This window comes from Astatotilapia calliptera, chromosome 18, assembly GCF_964374335.1.
Source record: "Astatotilapia calliptera chromosome 18, fAstCal68.1, whole genome shotgun sequence".
NCBI classification, from domain to species: Eukaryota; Metazoa; Chordata; class Actinopteri; order Cichliformes; family Cichlidae; genus Astatotilapia; species Astatotilapia calliptera.
Window position 1 is genome coordinate 8,193,962 of NC_137439.1, and position 26,314 is coordinate 8,220,275.

General features: G+C 40.3%; 1 protein-coding gene and 1 long non-coding RNA gene across 3 annotated transcripts in view; one reads left to right on the forward strand and one right to left on the reverse strand.

The window, feature by feature from the left end:
• The window catches only part of LOC113010762 (uncharacterized), a 21,809-nt gene extending 13,905 nt beyond the window's left edge, over window positions 1–7,904 (forward strand). Inside the window, exons 8-14 of the mRNA XM_026149969.2 lie at window positions 2,310–2,377; window positions 2,523–3,342; window positions 3,509–3,671; window positions 3,903–4,264; window positions 6,156–6,229; window positions 6,499–6,545; window positions 6,951–7,904. Of these exons, the coding sequence (XP_026005754.2) occupies window positions 2,310–2,377; window positions 2,523–3,342; window positions 3,509–3,671; window positions 3,903–4,264; window positions 6,156–6,229; window positions 6,499–6,534 (1,523 nt within the window). The 3' untranslated portion in view covers window positions 6,535–6,545; window positions 6,951–7,904. The remainder of the gene's footprint in view (window positions 1–2,309; window positions 2,378–2,522; window positions 3,343–3,508; window positions 3,672–3,902; window positions 4,265–6,155; window positions 6,230–6,498; window positions 6,546–6,950) is intronic.
• On the reverse strand, window positions 6,535–26,314 carry LOC145421989 (uncharacterized). 2 transcript variants are annotated; one of them, XR_013903354.1, is made up of 4 exons: window positions 26,263–26,296; window positions 17,732–17,817; window positions 10,743–10,842; window positions 6,535–6,738 (listed from the first exon to the last, which is right to left on the reverse strand). It is a non-coding gene; the product is annotated as an uncharacterized LOC145421989 (long non-coding RNA). The 2 variants fall into 2 exon arrangements; XR_013903353.1 differs by lacking the exon at window positions 17,732–17,817 and having other exon boundaries at window positions 26,263–26,314.

A 26,314-nucleotide genomic window follows, 5' to 3' on the forward strand; every position in this document is an offset into this window, starting at 1 on the left:
TTTCTGCTCAGGCATGAAAATCACTGCAAGGTTGATTTAAGAAAGAAAGTGAGATTTGTCGTAGGGTTGCATCTGTAATCAGAATGTTTCTCCTGATTGACTGATTGATTTAAACTTATCACTAAATTCGTAGTTATGAGGACCCACACATTCATCTTTCCGTATATACGATTACATAAGACAAAGAGAAGATGCACGTGCTCATGACCGACATAATTAAATGATTGATTATAAGAATATTACACACATTCATGTAATCTCTAAAATTGGTTCATCTTTATAGCTTCTTATCTTTATATGTGAATATTAATGTTGTATGCTCCGCCCCTCCCTGAGCCTGGTTCTGCTGGAGGTTTCTTCCTGTTAAAAGGGAGTTTTTCCTTCCCACTGTCGCCAAAATACTTGCTGATTAGGGGGTCATATGATTGTTGGGTTTTCTCTGTATGTATTATTGTAGGGTCTACCTTACAATATAAAGGGCCTTGCGGCGGCTGTTGTTGTGATTTGGTGCTGTATAAATAAAGTTGAATTGAATATGTATTTATGATTACTTGGACATCTTTTTCGTCATAAGTCAACAATAGAGAAAAAAAGTATAACATTACTTCTCACTTGGAGCGTGAGCTCAGGCAGCTCGATGCTCATTTCGTAAGCTGTTGTGCCGCAATGACAAAGAGTTGAGGTTAAGTAGGATGCACTTCCTAACATATGGGCACAAGGTCTTCAGTTTTTCATTCAGCTACACCGCTGAAGGATCTGAAAACTGTGATGCATGAAGAGCTCAAGTCAAGGCAAACGAAAAGACCAGCTGTTCTCAACTGAAGAAGACTAAACGGTCTAAAAACTCATATTTCGTAGCTTCAAGAAGAAAGACACATTTCAACCTGTTGCTTTGCTGAGCAATTTTCTTTTTTCCCCAAAAGTTTAATTAACCTGGGAAAAAACTAAATATTGTCACACCTGAAGCCCATCTGTAGCTGTGACCTTGGTGTTCGCCATTTCCTCGCAGGACACTCATTTGATTAAATCAACTGTGGTTCGTCTAGCATGACGCACACAAGGTTGTTGTGAGCTTGCAAATCTAGTGAGAATCCAGCTGCCTCTCAACACGTTTCTTGTGGTGATGTGACGACACACCTCGGGAACAGAAGGGGAGATGGATGTTGGCTTTATCTCGACTTGTTGTGGTGGAGGCGTACAGCTGTGAGGCTCGACTCTCTTTTCATTTAATGGCTGCTGATTTGGACGAAGTGACCTAAAAGTTATTCACTGATATTAAAAAGCAGTTCCAAAAAGGGAGTTGTTGTTGGAGCGGTTTCCAACAAAGCACAGCTCCGTCGCTGTACTCTGGATTTACTTTTTTCCATTTATTTACAAGGGAGAAAAAAGGCATTCTGTCTTTTCATTTTTCCTTTTATTGACAGCACGTCATCTCCGGCTGTTTAAGCACAGAAGTTTTAGACAAAGTTTGAATATTTTTACCCCGAGGCAGCTGGATTCAGTGCCAAAACTTGTAAAAGAGTTTGACAGATTTCTGCCAAAGCCGGAGAAACAGCAGTTGTTTTTCGACGCCACTCACTTGTGTAACTTCTCAGAGGAGTTTGTAAAGCTTGTCACAGCTTGTTAAGTAAGCCGGAGTTATGACTACTCTGAGACTTGCAATCATCTGGAAAACAATCGCATCTTTCACCCAAAAATTTGAAAATGATAGATGACGTTTGAATAGAAACGAAGGTTTTTCGCATTCTGACCTGTCAAACACGGAGGCAGTTCTGGATTTTACTAACTGAACTGCACAAATTCCTGGAAAGGAGCCTTTTGTTAATAATATTATTATCGACCTGAACTTCCTGCTATGACAAGTCCAAACATCTGCTGCAGAAAGGCTTCAGAGTTGGATTCCTGTGGGGGGAGAGGGTTCTGATGCTGCTATCAAGAAAAAAAAATACACCTGGAGATGCTCGTCAAATAAAAGTGTTAGATATATCACAAACATGTCGTAGTGTGTGCTCTGCTCTCCACTTTAATCCTCAATACATCAGACAGAACCCAGCCTGAGATCCCATCAGGGCAATTTAAAATGTCTCGTTATCTTATTTTTCTTTTCTTTTATGACCAAACAAAAAAACTGCCGTATGACTCATGTCTCTTGCTGTTTTTCCCAGAGTTGCCACTGTAATAGACTGTCGACTGATTTTAAAAAGATGATTTTATTGAGTCTCACGTCATGTACTTAAATCTTAAAGCTCTGATCAGGTATAAAAGACTACAAATGTAATCTAATGTAGGCATTTTATAATGTTTTTCAGACCCTGATGGTGAATCTAAAAATCCAAAAGAGGAGGAGGATGACGTGGAGGAGACAAAGAAATCTGAGGTGATACAACTACTTAACTATTTATGGTGAAGATAGGTCTTTGCCAGAAGCAGATGGGGAATAATAATGAGTACATTTGCACTATCTGTAATGACTTTGTGTATATGCAGCATGTTTTAATTCCTGTATGTATCTCTGCACTCAGACGTCAGAGGTCGCAGATCTTTCCTCGGAGCTGGAGGGAGACACGGAGATGTTGAAAATCCCCGTGGACACCGGGATCCAGAGTGACCTCTCAGCCAGTCCAACTGGTATCAAAGTCACGTTGGTTTCAGAAGAGCGATCGGACCCAGAGGCCTCCATCATCATCAACATCACAGTCAAAGACGACGAAGCAGCTGAGCGAGAGACCAGCCACCTGTCCCCTGAGGAGACTGCCGAGTCCTGTAAAGACCGCAGCACTCCCAGGAAAAAGAAAAGGAAGAGCAAACAGGATTTTGAGACGTCAACAGCAGACGCATCGATCACGGACGCACCCAGCAGCATTGATGCATCTACCCCAGATCCACTCAGTGACACTCCTCTTCCTAGGAAATCTGCCAAAAAGGAAAAGAGAGACAAAAAGAGACAAGAAGAGGAGGTGACAGAGGATGGCGGAGATCAGGAGGATGAGGTTGAGGCGTCTCAGTTAGCTCCACCAGACAAGAAAAAGAAGGCTAAGAAGAGGAAAAGGGAAAGAGACGAAGAAGAAGAGAAGGAAGAGGAAACTCACACTGTCACTGAAAACAAAATTAAAAAGAAGAAGAAGAAGAAGGCTAAAGATGTGGAAGAGGAGGAGCGTGAGGCAGGAAGAGCAGTAGAGGAGAAGGCTGAGAATCCTGTGAGTCTGGCAGAGACAATGGAGGAGAAAAAGAAGAAGAAGAAAAAGAAGAGAAAGGAAGGAGGTCAGGAGAACGAGGCGGTGCAATCTGAAGAACAACCAGCAGGGGGCAGTAATGGCACAGAGGAGAAAATGGAAGCCACAGGTAGAGAGAGAGAGAGGAAAAGCCTTTCCAGAAGGTTCCCTGTAATAAGACATTAACTTGTATTTCATGTGGCCTTTACTCTTAATCATTAGTGGTGATAAATCTAGTGTGATTTTTAGATAACTTTAATTGTGCATTTTATTTTCTTTTTGGCCTGCTCCTGCAGAGGGAAAGTCTTCTTTGGACTCCTCGGCCAAAAAGAAAAAGCGTCTCAGGAAGAAGCTCAGCCTGAAGAGGAGATTAAAACTTCATAAGAAGGAGAAGATGGCGATGAGGTTGATGAAGAGCAACAAGTTATCTGCAGATCAGAACCATGTGAGAAGGAAGAAGTGAGTAGTTTCTGCTTATCTTTGGCATATTTCTTCATAAAACTACAAGTGAAACAAAAGCGAAGCCAAACGATTGTAGAACTTGGCGCTGCTATCATTGTTTCAATGTCACCTTGCAGAATTTTGATGCTGTAGAGGTTCGTGCTACCAGTAGTACTTTTTACAAAGAGTATGTGCAGAAGGTTCTTACAAAATCACAGTAAAAGTTAAAGGATTACTTACATTTTTCAGACAGAAACACCTACAAGAAGAAACAGAGGAAATGTTTCACCCAAAGTCAAGCAAAAGACCCAAAGTTGAGCCCATTCGGGAGGACGAAACGCCAAAGAAGAAGAAAAAGATGCAAAAACATGCTGACCTAGAAGAAAATTCGTCAAAGGAAAACCAACCTCCCAAGGCAAAGAAGGAGAAGAAGAGGGAGCTGCAGGCTGAGGATCAGAGCGGTGTGGCAGATGACCAGAGTGCTGTGATTCTTGATGATGCCAATACGTCGGCGCTTTCAAACGGAGGGAAGAAGAAAAGGAAGAAGAAGGCGGTTAAATGCGAGGAAGCTGCCGAAAATGTGAGCCAAGATGTACCTGCTAAGAAAACAAGTAAGACTTTCTTCTTACCAAGTTAGCATTCATGTTGCGCTATATTAAGGGTGTGACAGTTCATGAAGTCTTGACACAAACATCTGCAATATCGTCCTGCGGTACCATTGATCTGCAACCAGTGTGGTGAAAGCTATAATGTTTAAAGACTGCTGCGGTAACAGGTTATACATCAGAGTATTATTGTTCGTCGTCATACTGGAGGAAGAAGAAACCATGAACTGAACCATAGTTACAGCACTGCTGGGATAAACACGATGCTTGGAGATCCACCTTTAGCAGCAATAACTTGAAGTAATTGTCTTCTGTTGACTTTATCAGTCTCTCACATTGTTGGTATACACTTTGGTATACTCAGTCAAATGAAGGTGCAAGGAGCTCAGATCCTGTGAATGCAAAACAAGCATAAATCATCACCGTAACTGACAGCTGGTATGAGGCGTTTGTGTGTTACGTGGTGTTACACATGATGGCCAGATGTCTATATGTCGGTCTTTTCTATCCAAAGGACATTATTCCAGGAGTCATGCGATTTATGCAGATGCAGCGCTGCAGACCTAAGCCGTGCTGCCATGTTCTCTTTAGAGTGAAGAGGCTTTCTGTCATCAATTTTAACATGCTAACTGAGGCCTGTAGAGTCTGAGCTGTAGCTCTTGCGGTTTCTCTGAGCATTGCACCGATGGAACTTATAAGTAACTTGCTGGGATATGTTCACTCATGGGAACATTGTGGCATTGCGTTGATACTCCCGAATGCTCCAGACCGACTGCTTTTGATCAGTTAAGTCAGTTTTATTAGCAACACCTAGCTGCTATTTAGCCTTGTAATTCCTATGCAAACAGTAAGAATGTGCATAGTTTTTCAGGACACTACGTCACAACAGTGTGCAGTTCTTTAGACTTTAACTATATCTCACAGCCTGCTTTTGGTTTTTGAGGTTCAGTGACCTGCACAGGCTGAGAAAAGGACATGTCAGGACAGACTCCATAAAACTGTAATAAAGCATTATCATAAAGACGCTGTCTACATAAAATCCACAAAGCTTCCTATCAAAGTAAACGGGCTGGTGAGCTTACCGACAGAGAAAAGCTCTACAGCGCATCCACCTGAAGTTCAAAGGTCAGCTTGTTAACAGTCACAGTGCAAGGCTACACGAACTCAACAACCTCACCACAGGAGAGATGGAGCGATATCACCATGTCTTTAGTTTTTGATGCATTAATGTCTGAGAAGGACAACCTGCAACCCTCTGTAATCTTCCACTGTGGGGCCATCACCTCACATTTGTTGCTGGATTCTACATGAGTAGATTCAAGGTTCAAAATAATCCTTATTAGTAACAAATCGTGCATTAATGTCGCCCCTCGGTTCATACACCGTCTAAAACAAAGACGTAGCTGCTGTAGTTTTCTCTCTCGGCTCAGAGCTGCACATTTGTGCTGTTGCTGGCACAGCTGAGAGTACACTGCCTCTCACTGTAGTCTGTTACATGATATTGAATCATATTTATAACCTCTGAAGAGAAACTGGTGTATTCATATACAGAAGGGGAAGAGACAAGATTTTTAGTTCTGGTTTCTCTTTGTAATCAGAGTTCTAGTGACCAGTTGCATTCAAGGAGGTTTTTGTTGCAGACAAAAGGCCCATGTGGAGAGCTAAAAGCATATATTTCCACCTGTAAACAATGACCGTGGCCCAGATGTCTTTTGGCTTTCTCCAGTTTATCTTAAGTACACCTCTGCCTGTGGATAGGGGGAAACTATTGCAAGATGATGCTTGCAATCATCCAGAGAGGTGAAAAAAATGACCGTGCAGGGGTTCCACACACACCACACTACCACAAAGTGCAGCAGTTCCTTTAAATGACTTCATAATGTGCTGATATTCACAGAGAAGAGCAGACTACAGGAGAAACTAGAGGTCGAGCCTGCTGCAGACACACATACTCCTCCAGCTGCTTCTGGGGTAAGAAACTCTCATCCTTCCTTTTAAAATATTCAGAGTTATAGTACGCCGCCGTTTACGTTTCCCCTCGTTAATGAGACTGACTGACAGTTTGAAGAGACAAGAAAAAGAAATCTTCGGTCTTTGCTTAAGTTTTTTTTTATAGATCTGTGAAGAAGTGTTGGCACTCATCTGGCTGCGAGGCATTTTAAAGTAAACTCAAAGTTTCCTCTCCAAATAATTTGCATGGAGAAGCAGTTAAGCAATATTATTATTTTTTCTTATTCCAGAAAAAGAAAAAATCTTCCAAGAAGAAGACAAACTGATTTAAATTTGGGTGAGTAGCTGCTCGAGCTTTCCACTTAAACTTTATTGAAACTAATTTGTGAATTTAAAACGCTGCTTTCAGAGGTTCAGCTTAACTCCTATACGGCCGTCTCCGAGTCACCGTTCAGGATTTTCTATGTGAAATGAAGCGTTGCTCGTGCCTTCACAGGCTCTTCAGAGGCCGTGTTCATGGGTCATCTCACCTGTGATTAAAAAAAGCATGTGCTTTTATTTTTTCATTTCAGAACTCCACTGCAGCCTCAGCGCTGCTTTTTCAGAAAACGTCAAACAATCAGAAAATTGTTTCGTGATTGTAGCTAAAACTTAACGCACAAGTCTGGTTTCTCTCTACAGCAGACGCGGCATCATTGTCTGTTTACTGAGGATTAATTATGACTTTCCCTTTTCTTCCCAGGGCGTACTCGGGAGGATGACTGCAACTTGGACCTGAAAGCCTAAAAATGTCAGCGTCTTTTCTCCCGATTATTCTGTCTGAGGTTCATTTTTCCACGAGAAACAGATTTCTGAGAGGTGCTGGGAGTAACTTCGCACTACCCTTTGTTCCTAAACTGTGAATTTAGCACAATACACACCCTAAACCCCCCTTTATTTAGCAGATTCGACTTTAAAGCTTTGTTGGAGGCAGACCTGCTCTGCCATGGGAAAAAAAAAAAAAGCATAGTAATTAGTCAATGACTTTATTATGCATTTCATTCAGCGCAGCCTTTTTAACTGGAAGCTTTTCCCATTAAAGTCTCATTAAAGAAATGATTTAAATGAGCTGCCTATCGTTTGAAAGAATTCACGCAAGTGAAACATAAATTTCTATTTAAATCAAAGAATTAGATTATTAACAGGATTGCTGTGAATTTTTTTTTAAAATCACAGTTTATCTCTTTAATCATTTGGCGTAAAATGGCCCTCGAGTTAGTCAGCTTGCAGTTAGTTTAAAACTGAGAGAAGATGGGATCTGAGGATGTTTGGAGGCTGTGAAAGATGATTAATACGTTTCTACTGCAGCGCGAGACACATTTCGGCTGCAGAGCAGCTCCGTCTGCAATCTGCATCTCCTCAGAACTGATAAAAACTTATAAAGGGGGAACTTTCACAGTCGTGTGTCTTCTTACAGTCAGAGGGGCTCACAAACCTCCACATCTTTGAGTTTGAGTTAGAAATAAGCTAATAAGCTAAGGTGGCTCGATTTTCTTTTTTGTCGGTTCTTTTCTTTTCATGTGAACTGATTGATAAACCAGCATTTGTGTTTGTTTGAGGTAGAATATGTAGTTTTGTTCTGATGTGCATATGATGCAAACTTTGTCAGCCATCAGCTATGCAAATGATTAAATCCCGCTGCTTTGTACAACTTTAACTGCTTAAATTTGCCGTTCCTAACGACGAGCACGTTTCGAGAACGCCGGTCGTTAATAGCTTTAATTCTGCAGCGGCAGTAATTTTCTTTGTTTTCCTTCCCACACTGTTACACGTGCTGTGTTTCACGGTGAAAGTCAAACTGGGAAACTGATCTAACTTTATAAAGCAAATGGCATCACGTCAACAAAGCAGCGTTTGTTTCTTAGGCGATTAAACCCAGATGTGATGCTGTTTGTAAGGTTTGTGCTGTCGAAGCTCAGCAGGAATCATTTCACCTCTGCATCCATCCCTCGTGACATGAACACTGTTGATATAAGTGCTTCTCACGTCTGTTTCACAGTCGATCGCTGTAATCAAACCCTAAAAACTTCACATTTTTGGAAGAAATGTTTTGGTTGTGATTCAGTTATTTTGTTTTTGATTGCAATTTATTTTATTAAAACTAAATTCAGTCTAAATATAGTTGAAATAAGAACAAATTATACATATTCTGATTGGTTATATTTAGGGTTGGAGTTGTCACTCGGACCTCGCAGGGTCACTTTTTTCCACTTCAGAACTTTTGAATAGAAATCCTCATTGTTGAAATATGCAAGCAGATTAAAAGCTCAGGGAAAGTTTACATGAAATGCATTTTATAAGGTAAAACTTGAATCTCACTAAGATTCCTTATGCAGTATTTCACATTATAATCTCATGGCGATGTAATATTATATTTTATCCCCTTAAAAAAAATTCTCTCAAATTTGAATCTGTAAGCACATAAGTGGTGATTTGATATACCTTTAAAAAAGTAGTGCTGTGATGTGTTTTTGTAAAAAATTGGAGCCAAACGGCTCATTAACCCAGCTAACAGTTTCTCATAATTAGAAATAACTAATCTAATGCTGTTAAACTGAATGATTAGTCTGAAGTCTGCCTACATGCTGTTAACTTCCTCTGTCGCTTTACCTAAAGCGCTCTGAAACTTTGGTGTCTGAACTTGTGAGAGACGCAGCTTTGAGCCGATGCCGACATCGATTCGGAGAACTATGAGGAGAAATTAGGTTTTCCACCCTCGGTGTCTGTGTTTACTCGCCGCTTTCTTTCTTACACAAACAGCTTTTTTCCCTCTGAAACAGAAATCCATCAAGTCAATACGCGGGGCAGTTTGCAAACGCCACATCGTGACGATCAAGAAACCAGAGTTCAAATCTAATTTGTCCTGAATTTAAACAAAGTGACGTCAATTTTCCAAAATCCTGTTGTGATTTATGGATTATTCCTTGGAAAATTTTCTCATAATTTCCTAAACATTGTTGCTGTTTTAAAGAAAAATAACAGGCACTTAAAAAAAAAAAAAAAGTTCTTTATTCCCTATGAGATAAACAAATCTTAAACTAAGGTCCAGTATAGTAAAATGACTTAAGAACTGACAAGAACATCCATCTGAGTTTAGTGCAAATCTATGAGTTAAAAGATTAAAAAGTGGCTCTACAGTGTGTGCTCTGGACTCGATACATTGTTAATGTATGTCGAGTCATCCTCTGTCTCAACCGGGTCGTTTTAGTTCCTCTTACATTCTTCTGATTGGCTGCCCCTCACAGCAAGGAAAGAATAAAGGAATGCCAAATTGTGCACTTGGCTTCTTAGCGAAATATCAGCTGTAAAGTCTAAGGAAATTAAGAGAAAAGTTTCCTAGAAGGGTAAAAATAAAGGATGCATTTAAAAAAAGTTGACAGCAGCATGATGAGCGAGCCAGTGTCTCACGAGTGTCGACAGTTCTCAGATTATCAAACAGTTCTGTTCGCGTTTTGTCCTGTAGCGTCTGTCAATAAAACGTTTTCTCACTTAAAATGACTTCTTCTGTTCTTTTTGTTTTTGTTTGTTTTTCAGTATCAGCAGCATGTAACACTGATCGTTGACCTGAGTATAGTCAGAAACATGACTTTACGCGGGGGCGTGCCCTTTGACTGCTTTAATAAAACATACATGAACATGAGGAACATTCAGGTGATGTGTTGGCTGGCTGCGTGCAGCTGAAACTCATTTCCAGGTCCACTTATATTACAGTTATTCATTCATTTTAAAACCACTTCTTGAATTCGTGGTCATGACGATGCTCTAGCCTATCCCAGCTCACAGAAAGGTTCATATTTCTGCCCCATTAAAAACACTCAAATCGACCTGAGCAGTAAGATTATTTGCACTATGTTTAACCAGTATTATTTATTTATAACAAGTATAGCAAAATTGCTTATCACGTGCTGTCTTTTTCTAATATTTGTTAAATGTCTTCATGTTTTGCTTAAGTCTGAAGAATCCTGCATAAGATTTTTCCTCAAAAAGATTTTTACTTTTTAGGGACAAAAGTTGATTTAAACAGAAATTCAAACATTCTTAGTGCAAATATCCTTTTCATTTGGGATGTGGGGCACAAACAGGGAACCGTGTCCACTGCAATAAAGAAAGCTTCCCTTTTTATTGAGCAACTCTGCTGCTGATCAAAGTAAATACTCGCAAGTATTCATGAAGCACATTTATTCATCTCTTAAACGAGACTCATTGACCCAAACAAATATGGCAGCAAGGAAAGCAACAGCTCCCCACCCTGAGTTTTATTCAGAACAAATAAAGATGCTTAAGTTGGAAGAAATTGTATTTCATAGAATTCTAAAAGTCTGAACTATTTAGGTTATTTGCAGTCTAAATGGACACAATGGTTTTACGGTCGAAAGGGCGAGAATCTGGGAGCGCAGAGAATGATGAGGACGCCAGTTCTCACTAAATCATTTTGAGCGACAGATGTGTTTTAAAAGAGTTAACAAAGCAAAATCTCTAAAATGAATAAACTTACCTTCAGTCTGTTTGACTCCCGAGTGGATTTCCTGCTTCTCTCCCGTGTAATATGTACTCCCGGAGCCATTTTCCTGCTGGGTGCACTGGTGCGGTTTCTCCTGTGAACAAACGAGGCATCGATCGATAAATGGCTAACAATCACCAACTCTGTAAACACATTGTGTCCTGAAGGTTTTGTGTGTTTTCCAATAGATTTAAACCAAAAGTTTCATCACGACTTTCTCAACAGCTTTTCACATACTTTTGCCTTTCTGTCTCCTCCCTGCATGAGACACCCACACAGACACAGAGAGTGACACCATTACTCAGTGACAGTGTCTGGATTTGATATAGGAATGCTAACAGCAGACAGGATGTTCTTGAGTGTGATTATACATAATTACAGAGCTGATGCAGCAGCTGTGCATGGCCGTCTGCTTTAAAGTGGCCGTAATGACATCTGTGGCATAGTATATTGTTTTTAAACAACCATATTCGCCATCTGGAGGAGGACATTTTCTTTAAGGTATGAGTGTTGGACTGCTGCTTCTTCTCTCTGGACCTCTGAGCTGTATTATGACTACTTGTAAACACTTTTGTTGCTCACTGTAAATAATAATAAAGGCAGTTGTGAACAGGACAGATTATTTAATACAACCCCGATTCCAAAAAAGGACAGCGTGCAAATGCAATTCGTAAATCTTAAACTCATTTTTATTGTTATTTTATTTTATTTTTTTTAAAAAGAGGAGCTTTAACAATATATTTAGTTGAATTATTAGTTGTTTATAGGTTTCAGTTGTAGTAAAATACTTTTTTGTGAGTATGCCACACACATTTTGATTTCAGGCATGAAGCAAGCAGCAATTTCCTGTCACAGACTCTATAAAAGATGGATGTACCTTCCAGGTCTCAGAAGTGGGGCCTGGGTAGCCCCAGTCTGGGGGAGCTAACTTGGTCCATGTTTTAATTTTCTTCATAGAAGTCTTTTGGTTCGCTCTTGGGAGACCCCAAAAATGATCCCTGACAACATAGCTCCTGGGATAACTAGGACACACAAAGGCCTCCAGGACGATAATCTGGTAATTCATGGAGTGGTCTCCTTGGTTTTAGGCGTTTCAGGTAGGAGGCCCCGGGGCAGTAGGACACACTGGAGAGATGACATCTCTTGGCTGGTTTGGGAAAGCCTCAGGAAAACATGTCGAGTGGTGTCCAGGGAGAGGGAAGTGTGGACTTCTCTGCTTAGGCTGTATAAATAATTATTTAAATAATTATTTTAGCTGATAAGTTCCATTCCTGTTCATTGAGAAACAGCTTGAGAGTCGCCACTGCTGCTCTCCCGGCTGAACTGCAGCCAATTTTCTGTGCAACAGGATTAGGAAGCAGAATTCATTAGCCTCTTGCTCACTTCCAGCAATGCAACACAAAAAAACCCATAAAGGAAAACCTGATGATATATTTTACATTTCCACTGCTGCACTAAAACGCAAGAGATGTTTTTCCTTTCTATTCAAGGTCGCAAGAAAGTCTGACAGATGGATTGGAAAGTACAAAGATTTTGATCATTTGCACAGCCACGAATATCCTGCCCAACTTTTTTAAAAGCTGCACATCAGCAGGACTTTACCACGCTTCAGTAACTGCTTGAGAAATCCTCCAGCAAATAATTCCCACCCCCCCCCTTTTTCCTAATTGTTTCTTTCCTTCACGGCAGCTGTTGCATCATTTGAAAAAACAAACCTAATGAGGTGCTGAGTCACAGGCAGATGAACTTATTTAGGGAAATATCCAACAGGAAGCAACGGTAACTTTAAATCTATCAAACGCCTCAAAAAGCTTCTACATTTTCAAAGTGACAAGCTAGAAAAATAAACTAGAAAAATAAAGGATACAGTTAAATATGGAGACACTCAGCGTTGTCCAACGATAGTTTGGCTGTTACATCCATCTGTTAATGACTAACTTTCAGGCGTGCTGCTCATTCAGCTTAAAGCTGCGTATACCACCATTCAGCTGTGGCCTGGAGTTAGACACCTGTGGTCTATAGCTAATCAGGACGCAGAACACAATGCACTCAAAATTGCATTAAAAAAAAAAAATCTGTGAAACAGTGAGGCTGCGAAAGGTGAACTGCATTATACCGAGGGACCACTGTATATGTATCTGTAAATATATTCAGTAAATATAAGCTGTAAGTCCAATGGAGTGAGTTCATTGTCAAAGTTTATATGGTCAGGTGTTCCAGTCACTTCCATGGTGACAGCGGTATAACTTTACTTACTTTACAATAAGGTGCAAACCAGTCAAAAACAAGAAAGTCAGATTAGACCTTGGCAGAAAACCGATCTACAGAGTTCTAAAGAGAAAAATATGGAGGAGGAGAGACATGATGATGGCAATAATTATATGTACGTCTACCAAGACGTACATATAATTATTGTTTATTGATGATGGTGTGCAGGGCTGTGCTGTATACAAAAGCTGCAAAACTGCACTTCGGTACTTCAAAGCGCAAATGGACCCAAAGCATACTGCAAAAGCAACCTAATAGTTTCTTAAAGCAAAGAAATGGCACAGTCGCAGCCACCTGACCTGACCTGACTCCAGTAGAGTATGCTTTTCAGTGTCCGAAGACAAAACCGATTGCAGAAAGACCCACAAACAAGCAGCAACTGAAGGTGCTGCAGTAAAGGCCAAGCTGAGCATCTCAAGGGAGCAAAGAAAGCATTTGGTGTTATCCATGGGTTCTCAACTACAGTCCTTACATTTATTATGGTAGTTTCTCCAGTCAATTTTGTGATTCATTTCCCGTTGATGTATTTGTTTTTGTCAAAACCCTGAAAAAAAAAAAATCTGCATTTTACTTGCATATTGATCATTTGATTTAAAATCCACAGGGGTGGTAAACACAGGTAAAATATACTGTTTAGTCTCTAAAACTGTAATGAAAATCCATCCAAAACTTTTTAAGCAAACCTGACAAACAAAATCAAATAAAGTGCCACTTTTCTTTTGCAGGCATGTGACTTTTATACCATATTCTCCTGTAATTTAATTTGACACCTATACTGTCAATCTGATCATGTTTGAAAAAAAATAACCCACAAAAACAAACTTTGTTTAACTAATTAAAAAGCCTCAAATTAAACTTGCCCCTCAGTTTTGCTGCATCTTTCTATGTGAATTGTAATAGCCTCTCTTTGTAGTTTTGAAGTGACTGAATATAATCTTTTCCACACAATTGAGTTCTTGGATCCCTCTGACATTCCTAAAAGAATGAAAAAATACTCTCATTGTGATTGATCGGATATGTGATTTTCAGTCATTTGAAAACATTAAAACATTTTGCAGAAGTGCATACAGCCGCCTCTACATAGCATTTAAAATGCAACTCTTCGTAATCTAACATTCATTTTTCTCACTGAGACAAATGAGAAATTATCTGCGTGAATGATTTTTGGTGCGGGAAACCAATTATGTGTAATTACAGGACAAATCTGTGATGAGATTGGGAGAGGGAGAAGCAGAGAAAAATAACCTGCTGTATGAGAGTCAGGAGAGCTTTACCATGGAGCACACACTCAGCTAAAAACAGTGCTAAAGGACAAATACATTAAGAAAGTTATTTTTTCATTTGTTTAAGTACTACAGCCTGAGGTGAAGTTGGTTTTTAGAGAGCAGGAGATTCCTACTGTAATGTCCAGGTAATGAAAATGTGCTCTCATAATGAACCTTTTACCCGAAGCAAACTACAACACAATGAAATTATAAATATGTAGTGTGGGTTGTTTTTGTGCAAATTAGTCCTACAGCAGTTTTCTGCAGTTATTGTAGATATATAAAATGCACCACTCTGCTGATGGGCTTTGTTGGAAGAAAACACATAAGTTTGAATGCTGAATGGATTCAGTGCTTTAAGACTTAAATAGAGACGAGTAAAGCAGCATCTGACAGTACAATGGGCTGATCATAGCCAAACAAGAGTGAAGCTCTGGCAGTGAATCCCAATAAGAGGTTATAACCACAACATTTCATTAAAGACATTTGAGTTTTGCTTTGATTAAGACATTAAAACTCCACATCACCACAGTGGATTTTAAATCCACTAATCAAGATGTGATTGAAATGCAGATTTTCAGCTTTAATTCAAGGGGTTTAACAAAAGTGTCTATTAATTGTTTTGGTATTACTGCTATTTTTATGCACAGTCCTTCATTTTCAGAGGCTTAGATTTAATTGGCAAGTAGTTTCTTGGCCATGTAAGGCCCGCTCCCTCATTAATCCATGACAAACTATCAGATAAACGATCTGGATTTGATTTAAAGAGTTGGATTTGTACTTGGGAGCCAATTCACTGTAATTTTCAATATGAGGCTCAATAAGATGCAAGTGAGGGAGGCCATTACTAGGGTGAAAAAAAACCCCCAAACCAATCAGAGAGTTGGCAAAAAGTTTAGTGGCTAAATCTGCAACCTGTTGCAATCATAAAAAGAAAGAATGAATTTACCAGCAACACCAAAGAGCCTGAAAGACCACAGAACACATTTAAAGTGTATGATCACAGAATTCTTTCCATGATTGGGAAAAACAGCCTCACAACATCCAGTCTGGTTGAGATTGTAAGAATGAACGTGTATCATTGTCAAGATCAAAGGGTTTACAACAAGGTGCAAAACACCACAGGAAGAAGAAAGACCTCTAAAAGAGTTCTGAAAGTGGTATGATTGTTGGTGCCATACAGGCAGTATTTTACAAACCAGCTGATCTACTGGGATTTTCCTCTACAATCATCTATAGCGTCTTTTAAACACCACAGCCTACCAAAGTATCATCACTGACCATGACTGATCCTTTTATAACCACAGTGTATTCATCTTTTAATCACACCATGTCACAAAGCTCAAATAATCTCAAACTGTCATTTTTTGTACCATGACAATACGTAACTGTACTCAAATGTTTTTCCTTCCCCATGTTGCCAAAGTACTTGCTCATAGGGGGTCATATGATTGTTGGGTTTTCCTCCGTATGTATTATTGTAGGGTCTACCTTACAATATAAAGTGCCTTAGACGGAGGGACTGCTCTTGTGATTTGGTGCTATATAAATAAAATTGAATTGAATAGAAATGTATACCTAACAAAGTGGCTGGTGAGTGTATGTTCTGGTGGAGGCACCTACTAATATTCATCGAGGTATAAGATCGATTTTACTGTCAGGATAAACTGAGATGCAGTAGGTGTAGATGAGACGTTACCACACGTCTCAGGAGAAACATGTTGAAGGCAGCGATGAAAGACTGATGAAATTTATAGTGACATGAACTGACTGCACATGTTTTTTTATTTATTTTTATATTTTTAATCTTACGTTTGTCTTTAAAGTCATAAGTTCAGCTGATGCGTTTGAGCCAGACTGCAGCTCTACATGTCAGCTGATAATCTCAAGACGTGCTGAGAGTGTTTGGTGCTGATAACGATATTGATTTAGCAAACTCCTCAGGCTTCCAATACCATCTATTAAGCATCTGATTAAAGTAAGTATTGAACGACAACTATTGTGTCTTATTCAGTGTGGCACAATTGACGGAGCATCAGAGACAAATTGTTGCTGTCAGTCAGCTGGTAGAGGAAGGTTAAGGCAGGAAATGTTTGAATACTGCAGCAGTTATCTTAAATTAGCATTTTTTTTAATTTTCAAAAGCGTGTAGGCGTTGTTAATTTTCTTAATTCCTGGCAAATTTCTCTTTAGTAAAAAAAAATGTAGCGACAATTTAATTAAGCTTTAATTAAGTGTTCGATAAATTTGAATCAGAAGTCATAGGATCCCATCGCTGCCCCCCTATAAAATGTTTGTTTTTCCAGCAACCATAGCTCTAAATTGGTAAAACCAGTATGTCAAGACAAAGGAGCTGTTATTTCTGTTCATCTCATGATGTCTGTACTTAAAATTCACTGGTAAACTCAGAAGGTCAAGCATGTGCTGAAGCGACTGCAAGTACCTAATTTTTATAGTAATTGATGCATCTGCACACATCGAATACAGATGCTTTCAGATGTTCACCTTCAACGACAACAACTTCTTCCGCTCATCTGCAAACAAATCTGTGTTTGCCGGAGTGAAGCAAACAAAGTTAGAGCGGTAATAACAAGCAGTAATTAAAGCTCATTTCACGCTGCTGCAGTTTGTGATGCTGCACACATCAAGACATTTGTCAAAATTTCTTAGGATCCTCAGAGGTACATCGCCCCTGTCAGTAAGTCCCATAACCTTTCCAGACACTGATCAGCCGATGCTCAGGTTTTCACTCACTTCATCCTTAATATGAAATAATAGGACAAATATCAGCTAACTAATCAGGCACTGATAAGCGAAATGAAAAACACTGATTATTGTGGCACCTGTTAGTAGATAGGAATAACTGAACATTTTGTCCTCAAAGCTGATGTGTTTGACGTAAGAAAAAGGATTTAAACAAGTTTCACAAAGGACAGATTGTGATTGCTAGATGACTGGCAAAACTGTTGCTGGTCTGCAGTGGAACAGTGCTGAACCACCGACAGTGCCACGTGCCCAGTGATGCACATGGGGAGTGAAGACTGTCTGTGCTCCCGTGTGGTCCAATCCAACAGGCGAGCTACTGTAGCTCAAATTGCCAAAAAAAAATTGGTCCTTATAGAAAGATGTCAGAATAGTCAGTTTGCTGTGTATGCAAGCTGCAGACCAGACAGGGTGCCTATGCTGAACCCTGTGCACCACTCAAAGTGACAATGAGAACACGAGCATCAGGACTGGACCATGGAGCAATGGAAGAAGGCGGCTTGGTCTGATGAATTATGTTTTCATGCACCCTGCTCAGCATGCATGTGCATGATTTACCTGGGGAACCTGGCACCAGGATGCATGATGGGAAGAAGGCAAGTGATGGCAGTGTGAGGTTTTCGGGCAAAACCTGCTAGAAAAGCATGGGGCGTCCATGTGGATGTTACTTTGAGGTGTACCACCTACCTAAACACTGCTGCAGAGCATGCACACCTTTTCATGAGAATGATATTCCCTGATGGCTGTGGCCTCTTTCAGCAGAATAATACACCCTGCCACAAAGAAAAAAAAAAAAGTTCAGGAATGGTTTTAGGAGCACAACAATGATTTTGAGGTTTTGACTTGGCCTCCAAAACCTCCAGATCTCAGTCTAATTGAACAACTGTGGGATGTGCGGGAAAAACAAGTCAGATCCACGGAGGCCTTTACAGCTTAGAGGACTTCAAGGATCTGTTGCTAACATCTTGGTGCCAGATACCACAGCACACCTTCAGGGCTCTATGGAGTCTATGCCTTAATGACTCAGTGTTGTTTGGCAGCAAAAGGGAACCAACACAATGTTAGGTAGGTGGTCATAATGTTATGCCTGACCGGTGTATGCGTGTATAACTAAATCAAATGTTATCACCAACATCTAGATTTTAAATAGAATCACATTCTTAGAAAATTTTCTATCAAAATAATTCCTTCGTGTCTTAAAAGTGGCTTAAATGTTACCACCATTCTAGAAGCGATCTAGCTTCAGGTTCTGAAAAGTGAAGCCACAGTTTAAGTGCCTTAAACCTGTACTACTTTTAAGGGCCAACAGGGGGCAGCCTCTCTAACTGTAAACAGCTTTTTGGTACAGAAATCTTTGAGAAAAAAACAGTTTTTGTTTGCTGTGCATTGAGATCTCTGTAAACACTTTGCTGATGAGTTTGAGCTCATTCACCAGTTTCACATCGTGCTGAATAAAATGTTCAGTTTGTAAATTGTGCTCATTGTTAACTTCAGAAAGAAGGATTATCCAGGATTTGCTAATTGGCTTACAACATGTCAATCACAAGTCTCTACCCAGTGATCGTGTGATGTCCACATCCACTCATTGTTCACCACAATGAGTTTCAAAACACCAAGCAGGCAACAGCAACCAGGGGGTGACACCACAGATCTTCAACACTGTATGGGAATGTAATTCTATAAAACTGGTCTCATTCAACACGAGCAGGCTTATGAATATGTAAATTGCTATTTAAAACCTCCCTCTGCTGCTTTTCTTGTTCACATTCTCAGTCTGCTAATACTTTTGCCACTTACAAGTTTTCTTGTTGCATGGAGGGAAACGCAGAAACAGTCCACATGTGGAAATGTGCGCATTAATCAAGTCAAGGAAATTCCAGAAAATGTATTCCATTCATTTGGATACACAGGAAGTTGTTCAGTGGGTGAAACATTTCATAACTCATCCACTGACTTCTTCAGTCTTAAACTGACTGCAGGTTTTAATCTGTTAAGTGCCAAGAGCATTGCTGTGGATTACACACTGGAGGAAACCAAACCACTGGCTAAGCAGAGGGCACAATACCGAAGAGCCATCTCATCAGGATAGGACTCTGCCACCTACAGATGGTGGCTTCTCCTTTGGTGATAAGGATATGAACATCTAAGATGAGCAGAAAAAAAGAAATGACAATTGATAAACTGAGGCAGGGGCCAAAAGTTTTAATGCTGGAGAGAGGAAAAGGTGCTGAGGTTTGGGAAACCTGCAGTCAGCTAAGACTGAAGAAGACTGGAATGAGTGATTAAACATTTCTCCCATATCAATTAATCAGTCAGTCAACCAGTCAGTTAATCCATCCATCATAGTGGGTTGGTGGGTGGAGCTGCCATAGGGCAACACAGGTTACACCCTGGACAGGTCACAGGTCTGTCACACTGCTAACACAGACAGCCAACCACACTCACATTCACATCTATAACCAATCACCATTTAACCCATTCCCACTAACGGCATGTCTCTGGACTGTGGGAAGAAGCCGAAGTACCCGGAGAGAAGCCACACAGACTCTGGGAGGACACGCAGGCTCCACATAGAAAGACCTCAGCCAGAGAGCTGATTCAAACCCAGGACCTTCTTACTGTGAGGCAACACTGCAAACCTGCATTCACATGAACACAACCAACTTTCTGGCACATGCTAAGGTCTTACTTTTGTATCACAAGATGGAAAAAACCCCAGTGCCCAATGAGTAAACCAGCAGGTCTGGCACAAAAAGGTACCATTTCTCTGGGTCAGGGTGAGAAACTGTGACAGAATGTATAAAAAAGTAAATAAATAATCCCATGCTATACACCAACATAGTGCACATTGCACTATGCAGAAAAACATTCATAAGAGATTCACACATTACACATATAATACCATCAAAATGTGAAAACTGCATTAAACTCTGGGTGATAAAGGACTATAATGATGCAGCTGGCTACTTTTGCATGCACTGACATTCCAGCTGGAGTTTGTTTCATATTATGGCAAACAAAAAAGAAAAACTATTTTTTCAAGTAATGAACATAAGTGGAGCGGGATAAACTGAACAGCTCAAGGTTAAAAGGTACTACAAGAATATAGGATACTTTGGCTAACTTAAAACATTTCCACTCAGGCTCACTGGGGGTGGGGCAATTTGTTAAAGACAGAAATTGCTGAACAATAATAAAAGCAACAAATATCAAGTAAAAATGAAAAATACAATGGAAATTAAAAACAATACAAAAAGAAAAACAGACATATACACTCTGGTGTCTTCAAACTCAATTAAAGCGGTAAGCCAAATGACAAAAATATATTTTAAGGAGGGATTTGCCCGTACTGCAAAGACTCACCTTTAGTGACTAAACAAGCCTTCAGAATCACTAGCCAGAAAATGTCAAGCAGCAGCCAGCCTCATATGGAGCATCTCACAGACAGGCAGCCTGTGTAGGACTTTGAAAACCGACATTAAAATCTTAAAATCAATTCTAAAACTAACAGGTAGCCAGTGAAAGGCTGCAGGGACTCATTCGCCTGCTTTCCAGGCAGCTAGTCTATTCTTTACATCACTTCCTCTTTCTCACGCTGTCAAACTCAGCCTCCGTTCGGTGTGCTTTAAATCTCAGTGCTCTTCTGTCATTCTGCTTTCCAGACTCTGGTGCAAACCGCCTCCTCCCCAACTCTGCCCTATTCCCATCCAAGCCTCCATCTTCATCACCACCAGTGTGTAGACTCTGGGGAGGAGGGGTCCTGTCATAATTTCTGTTCTGCTATGTTGGTTAATCCGAGTTTAATTGTCAAATAGCTTATTAATCAAATTCTATATCTTAATAAATCATATTAAATTCTTGCAAATTATCTCTCCTTATTGAGCTACCTTTGCTCCCCGATTCTGATTCAAGTCAGAGTTGAAATTCAGAGTGTTTAATCCAGGCACCCCCACAGAGCAGACAGATATTGTTCTGAGGTGTAGTCTTCAGCTCCGCGGAGCTGTAATGGGAGTTTTCTGAAGATTTTAGTTTCCCAAATGCAGCAACTAATAAATAAATTGAAATGACATGTTGAAGTCAGTGTAACAGTTGTATTAACCTTTTCTTTTGCACTTTCGCCGATAAGCAAGAGCTATTAGGGAACAAACAGCATTTCAAGATAAGTTGGTTCTCATGAAGCTTCAGGCTGCTCGCTCACCGTTTCTATCATTCCTGCTGCACGGTTTCATTTTGATTTGTTGGTGAAAAACTCATTCAGCCCAACGAACCATAAAAGCTGAATTTCATCCCTGAGTGAGATAACTTAGAGGTATATTGACTGCATGGACATTAGAAGCAGGGGAAAGAGCATCACATAGAATCCACCTGTGTCTTACATCTCTGCGAGTCTCCTTTTTTCCTCTCCATTCATTCACTATGACCCACTGACCCTCTCACTTTCAGTTTTTCAGTGTAATTGAAGACCCCAGCAGAGTTACAGGTTTTCCAGTAGGGAGCACTGTTAGTATGTGTCAGTGTGTAACAGCAGATGCCTGCCGAGGGTTGTCCCAGTGATTTGTTTGTCCTGCAGAATGAGTTTGCTGCCTGTCATTAAAGCAGCCAAGCAGGGAGAAACAGTCTGTCTGTCACGAGTCCCTCTGTGGCTGTGCCGAGTTCAGCTTTCCCCAGGCTCGCTCCGTCTATATCTGTCTGTGTTTGTCTCTCTGCTCGCCTCGTCCATCATGCTGCAGACACAATCGCTCCATCTACATTTCAAACATTTAGCTGATGCTGTCATCCAGAGCCGATCATAACATCTGCAACTTTACAAGAAGAAAACATTATTTGCGTCCTATAACAAAGCTTTAACATGAGTAGTTCAATGATAAACAATGTATCACAGTATCTGCACATTTGAAGCCAGAAATTTGACTTTAATAGACTCGATACAGTTTGAGTGCATGTGTACACACTCACCGTCCTCTTTGACCTCATTCATTTACACTTCAAAGGAGAAGTAGATAGTAGATACAAGTGGAAAGCTTTTTTTGGAAGGCTGTCTTGCTCAGCCTTACACATGGATTGATAAGACTGGTCACCTGGGAGCTGCTGCTTCTCCACATGAGCCAGTTCAGGTGGTTAAGGCGTCTGACTCCTTGTTGTAAGTGACATATTTTGGATATGTTCAACTGAGAGGAGACCCTCTCAGACTGGTGGGGTTAAGATTAAGGAGGAAAGGTGGGGGATGAAGAGAAGAGATAAAAGCATCTGTGTTAAGTTGGAAAGAAAAGCAAAACAAATAAAAGCTTGAAATGAACTGAAGAAAAACTGCATATGTTCTAGATAAATGAAATTATGGGGTGTCACGTACTGTTGTTCTTAGTAAAAAGAAAAAGAAAAAAACCCAGAAAACCCAAAGATGAATGGAGAATAAGTGCTCAGTGCATCATGGGAAGCTACCCAGCAACCAGACCTTATTGCAGCATAACTAAGGGATGGCTCAGGGTCACCTGATCCAGCTTTAACTGTAAGCTTTAATGAAAAACAAAAAAGTTTTTTCCGTCTCCTGCATCCAAAGTGAGAGCTGGTTTATTTTGAGTGCAAGTCTTCCAATCTCAGTGCTAATTGTCTGTTGTCTTCTTACTGTTTCACTTTGAAAGTTCATTTTCTTAGGCGTCTTCTTGTGGTTTTCAGTTCATTTTTATTTATATGGTTCCAGTTCGCAACAACGGTCACCTCAAGATGCTTTATATAGTAAGGTAAAGACCATTCAGTGTTAGAAAGAGCACTTGGTGAGAGTGGGAAGGAAAAACTTTCTTTTAACAGGAAGAAACCTCAGGTAGAACAAGGCTCAGGGAGGGGCAGCCATCCACCGCCACTGGTTGGGGATGAGAGGAAAGAGAAGAGAGGGGAAGCCCCCCGGCAGCCTAAGCCTACAGCACCATAACTAAGGGATGGCTCAGGGTCACCTGATCCAGCCCCAAGTATAAGCTTTAATCAAAAAGGAAAGTTTTAAGCCTAATCTTAAAAGCAGAGAGAGTGTCTGTCTCCTGAATCCAAACTGGGAGCTGATTCCATAGTAGAGAGGCCTCATAGCTGAAGGCAATGCCCTCTATTCTGCTTTTAGGAACCACCAGTAAGCCCGCAGTCTAAAAATGTCGTACTCCGTTACTGTGCAGTCTTCACAGAAAGATACTGCAGCACACTGTTGCACTGCTATGGTATTTTGCCAGCAAGTGGTGCGCAATGTGGGATTTTAGTAGGATGAATGAAAGTCACTCACAATGTTGAATATGTGCGAATTAAAAATGATATTTGTACATAACAAAGTGTGCAAGGAAGAGCTTGATGAACACAGTGCAGCAATTACTATTAAAACACTTTAGGAGCACAGCAGTGTGCAGACTTATCTGGTTTTAAACTGATGCTCTCTTTTTGCGAACCTCCCTTTGGTGAAATTGTCAGTTTTACTTATGTTCAACTTGTCTCTGCAGGTTGAGATTACCATTGTTGTGCAGAGGGAGTGCAAACTATAACTCAATCTATGTTTTCTGCTGTATAAATGTGCCGAGGAGGGATCAGTGCAGTCTATTAAAATGATGAGATAGTAAAGTATAAACACGCAGCACTCCCTTGAGTTGTCATAGATTACTCACTATGCTTTGGGAATGTGTTTCATGCATATATAAGCTTTATGTGAATGTGAGTACATATATGTGTGTTCCTACCCTTTATCAGAACCTCCCAGCTCTCCAGAGATTTCATTTACAGTACATATGGATTATTGTCTGACAGCTCAGTCTATATTAAGGCTGTTTATTTCCATCCATTGCTCTCAATAATCCCCGAGGTGCAGCAGTGCTCTCATTTCTGCTGTTGCGGTGTCTCCCTTCTCCCATACATTGCAAATGTAACGGTACTTTCTTTGTTGAATGAGATGAGATCTGGGAGCTTTCCTCCCTGCCTGTGTGGGAAGCTAAGCAACCAATCTGTGTGCCTGGCTTTGCATTGTTATTGTTCAGCAGACACTGGAATCAATTTTAAAATTGCAGCAGGACAGTAAAAGCAGGAGCATCAGTAGCAGACTGCACTGAGCCCAACACCTTCCAAAATTTAATCAATAGCAAAGTCACATGACACCCCTCTTCACTCCATGACGACTGGAAAGAGGGCAGTGTGGAGTGTGATATAGTGGAAGGCTTATCAAAAAATGCAGCTTTGTGCAATCGCATCATAATGGTGACTGTACCTTCCATTCAGATGGTCAGAGATGACTCATCTCTTTCTTTATCACAGACACAAAAAAGTATTTTTATCCTAAACATAGTGAAAATGTTTGCGTAGATCATGTATTTGTCCACAGTTGTAGGATTGTCCTGCGCTCCAAAAATACCCTCGGAGCACGACTCTGAATACAGAGGCTGAAAGCAACGGGGTGTGGATGCTTTCATGCTTTAAAATGATTGGAAGCATTTTCAAATGTGAACGCTATGAGCTTGCGCTGCCAGAAACTGCTCATTTTTTCAGTAAATGTTATCACAGGAAGGCAGAAATTTGAGCACAGGACTTATAAAAGGGGACATGTCACTTGTATTTTAAAGAAGGAAGGCTTAAACAAGGGAAGGACCTGTTAGGAGTCAGGTTCATCCACAGAAACAAAGGCGCTTTTGAAGAGCAGCTTCATTGTAAATTTAGCACTTAGGGTGAATGCTGACCTATAAACTGATCATATATGATGCAGAAACTAACTAGAAGAATTGATTTGTAACCCTAATGTAAATAAAGCTCAGAGACACACTTCTCACTGAATTCATGGGTGTAAGAAAAGTAGTTATAGTAGCAAAGTTGGCAACAATTCAGTTCCTTTTAACAGGAAGAGACCTCCAGCAGAACAAGGCTCAGGAAGCAGTGCGATGTCTGCCGCAATGTTACAAGATAACATGATAGACAATAAATACTTACAAACACACATGGATTATCTCTTCAACAGAAAATTGATGAGACTTTGTTCATTTTACTTGGAGAATTTTGCACTGACAATGTAAAATAATTACATGAAAATGTTGTAATTTCATGTTTTCATTTTGCATTATAATAAAATACAACTTTAGGGAACTGGGGTGTTTGGTGAGATGTCCACACCTAAGACAAAGACTGTGGCACTGTTTTAGCGCACGCTCTGAGCGCCTTTTATAGAGGCACTCAGACTTGCTGTTGATCGATTAACCGAATTCATTTCGTTAACAGCACCTAGGTACTAATTGAACGTGATCCCGTAATTCCTACAGAAGCAGTAAGAATGGACTTTCTTTTCAGAAGAATCTTTGCTATCCTTTGTAAACCTATCCTTTTCACATGCCTGTATGTGATCAAAAATATGGAAAAACCTCAACAGGTCTATCAGATGGAGGATTGAGGTTTTTCTCCAAGACTCCAAACGTGAACAGATGTTTACTTGTGTTAGGAATAAAACAGGGTAAATTATTCAATTTGGTGTTGTTCTTCTTATCAACTTGTATTAAGTTGTTTCTGTTTAAGTTTTAAAAAGTCTAAAATTAGATTTTAAAAGCGTGCAACATCCCTAAAACTCCAGGGATGGAGGAGACTTGACTGATTGCGAGTTAAATATTCTAGTGTTCCTTGTTTCAACTTGTAGTGAAACACTAGAGTATTGAATTATTGAAGTAATCAGTATGTTATTCTGCGCTGTGACCGGAGGCAGAACTTGGATTTTAGTACAGCGAGCTGAATAATACAAAGCAGACGGAGGAGAGACGATCAGAGGAAGAACGACAGGCCGCAGCTCGCCATGCTCCACCGACACTTTCTGCTTACTGCAATCAGGTAAAGATTTGAAAACGGGAGCACAGGTGCAGTCTGATGTGGAAGCCATCCAACAGGAGATAACAGAGGGCAGAAAGCTGTGCGTGATCACGTGACCTCTCTAAATCAATTATGAATAAACTTAGAAGGTGGCAGCTTTTTCCCCCCCGTTACTCAAACACAAAACCCCAAACTCTGGGTTACACCGGAGAGCCCAGGTTCAGTGGGTTTGAGAGAAATCGTCTATGAACTTCTATATAAATAAAGTTGAAATTTTCTAAGACAAGCGTCTTTGGTTTTCCACAGCAAATGTCTTCTTATAAAATTCTAAATTCCTCAGTGACATAATGCCACCCTCACACAAACATTTCACAGGTTTGATCTCAGCTGTAAAAGAGGAATCAGAAGCCATTTACCTGAGTAGACGTTTAGCAGCTTGTTGCCGTTGCTCTTCTTCTTCAGTTTTTA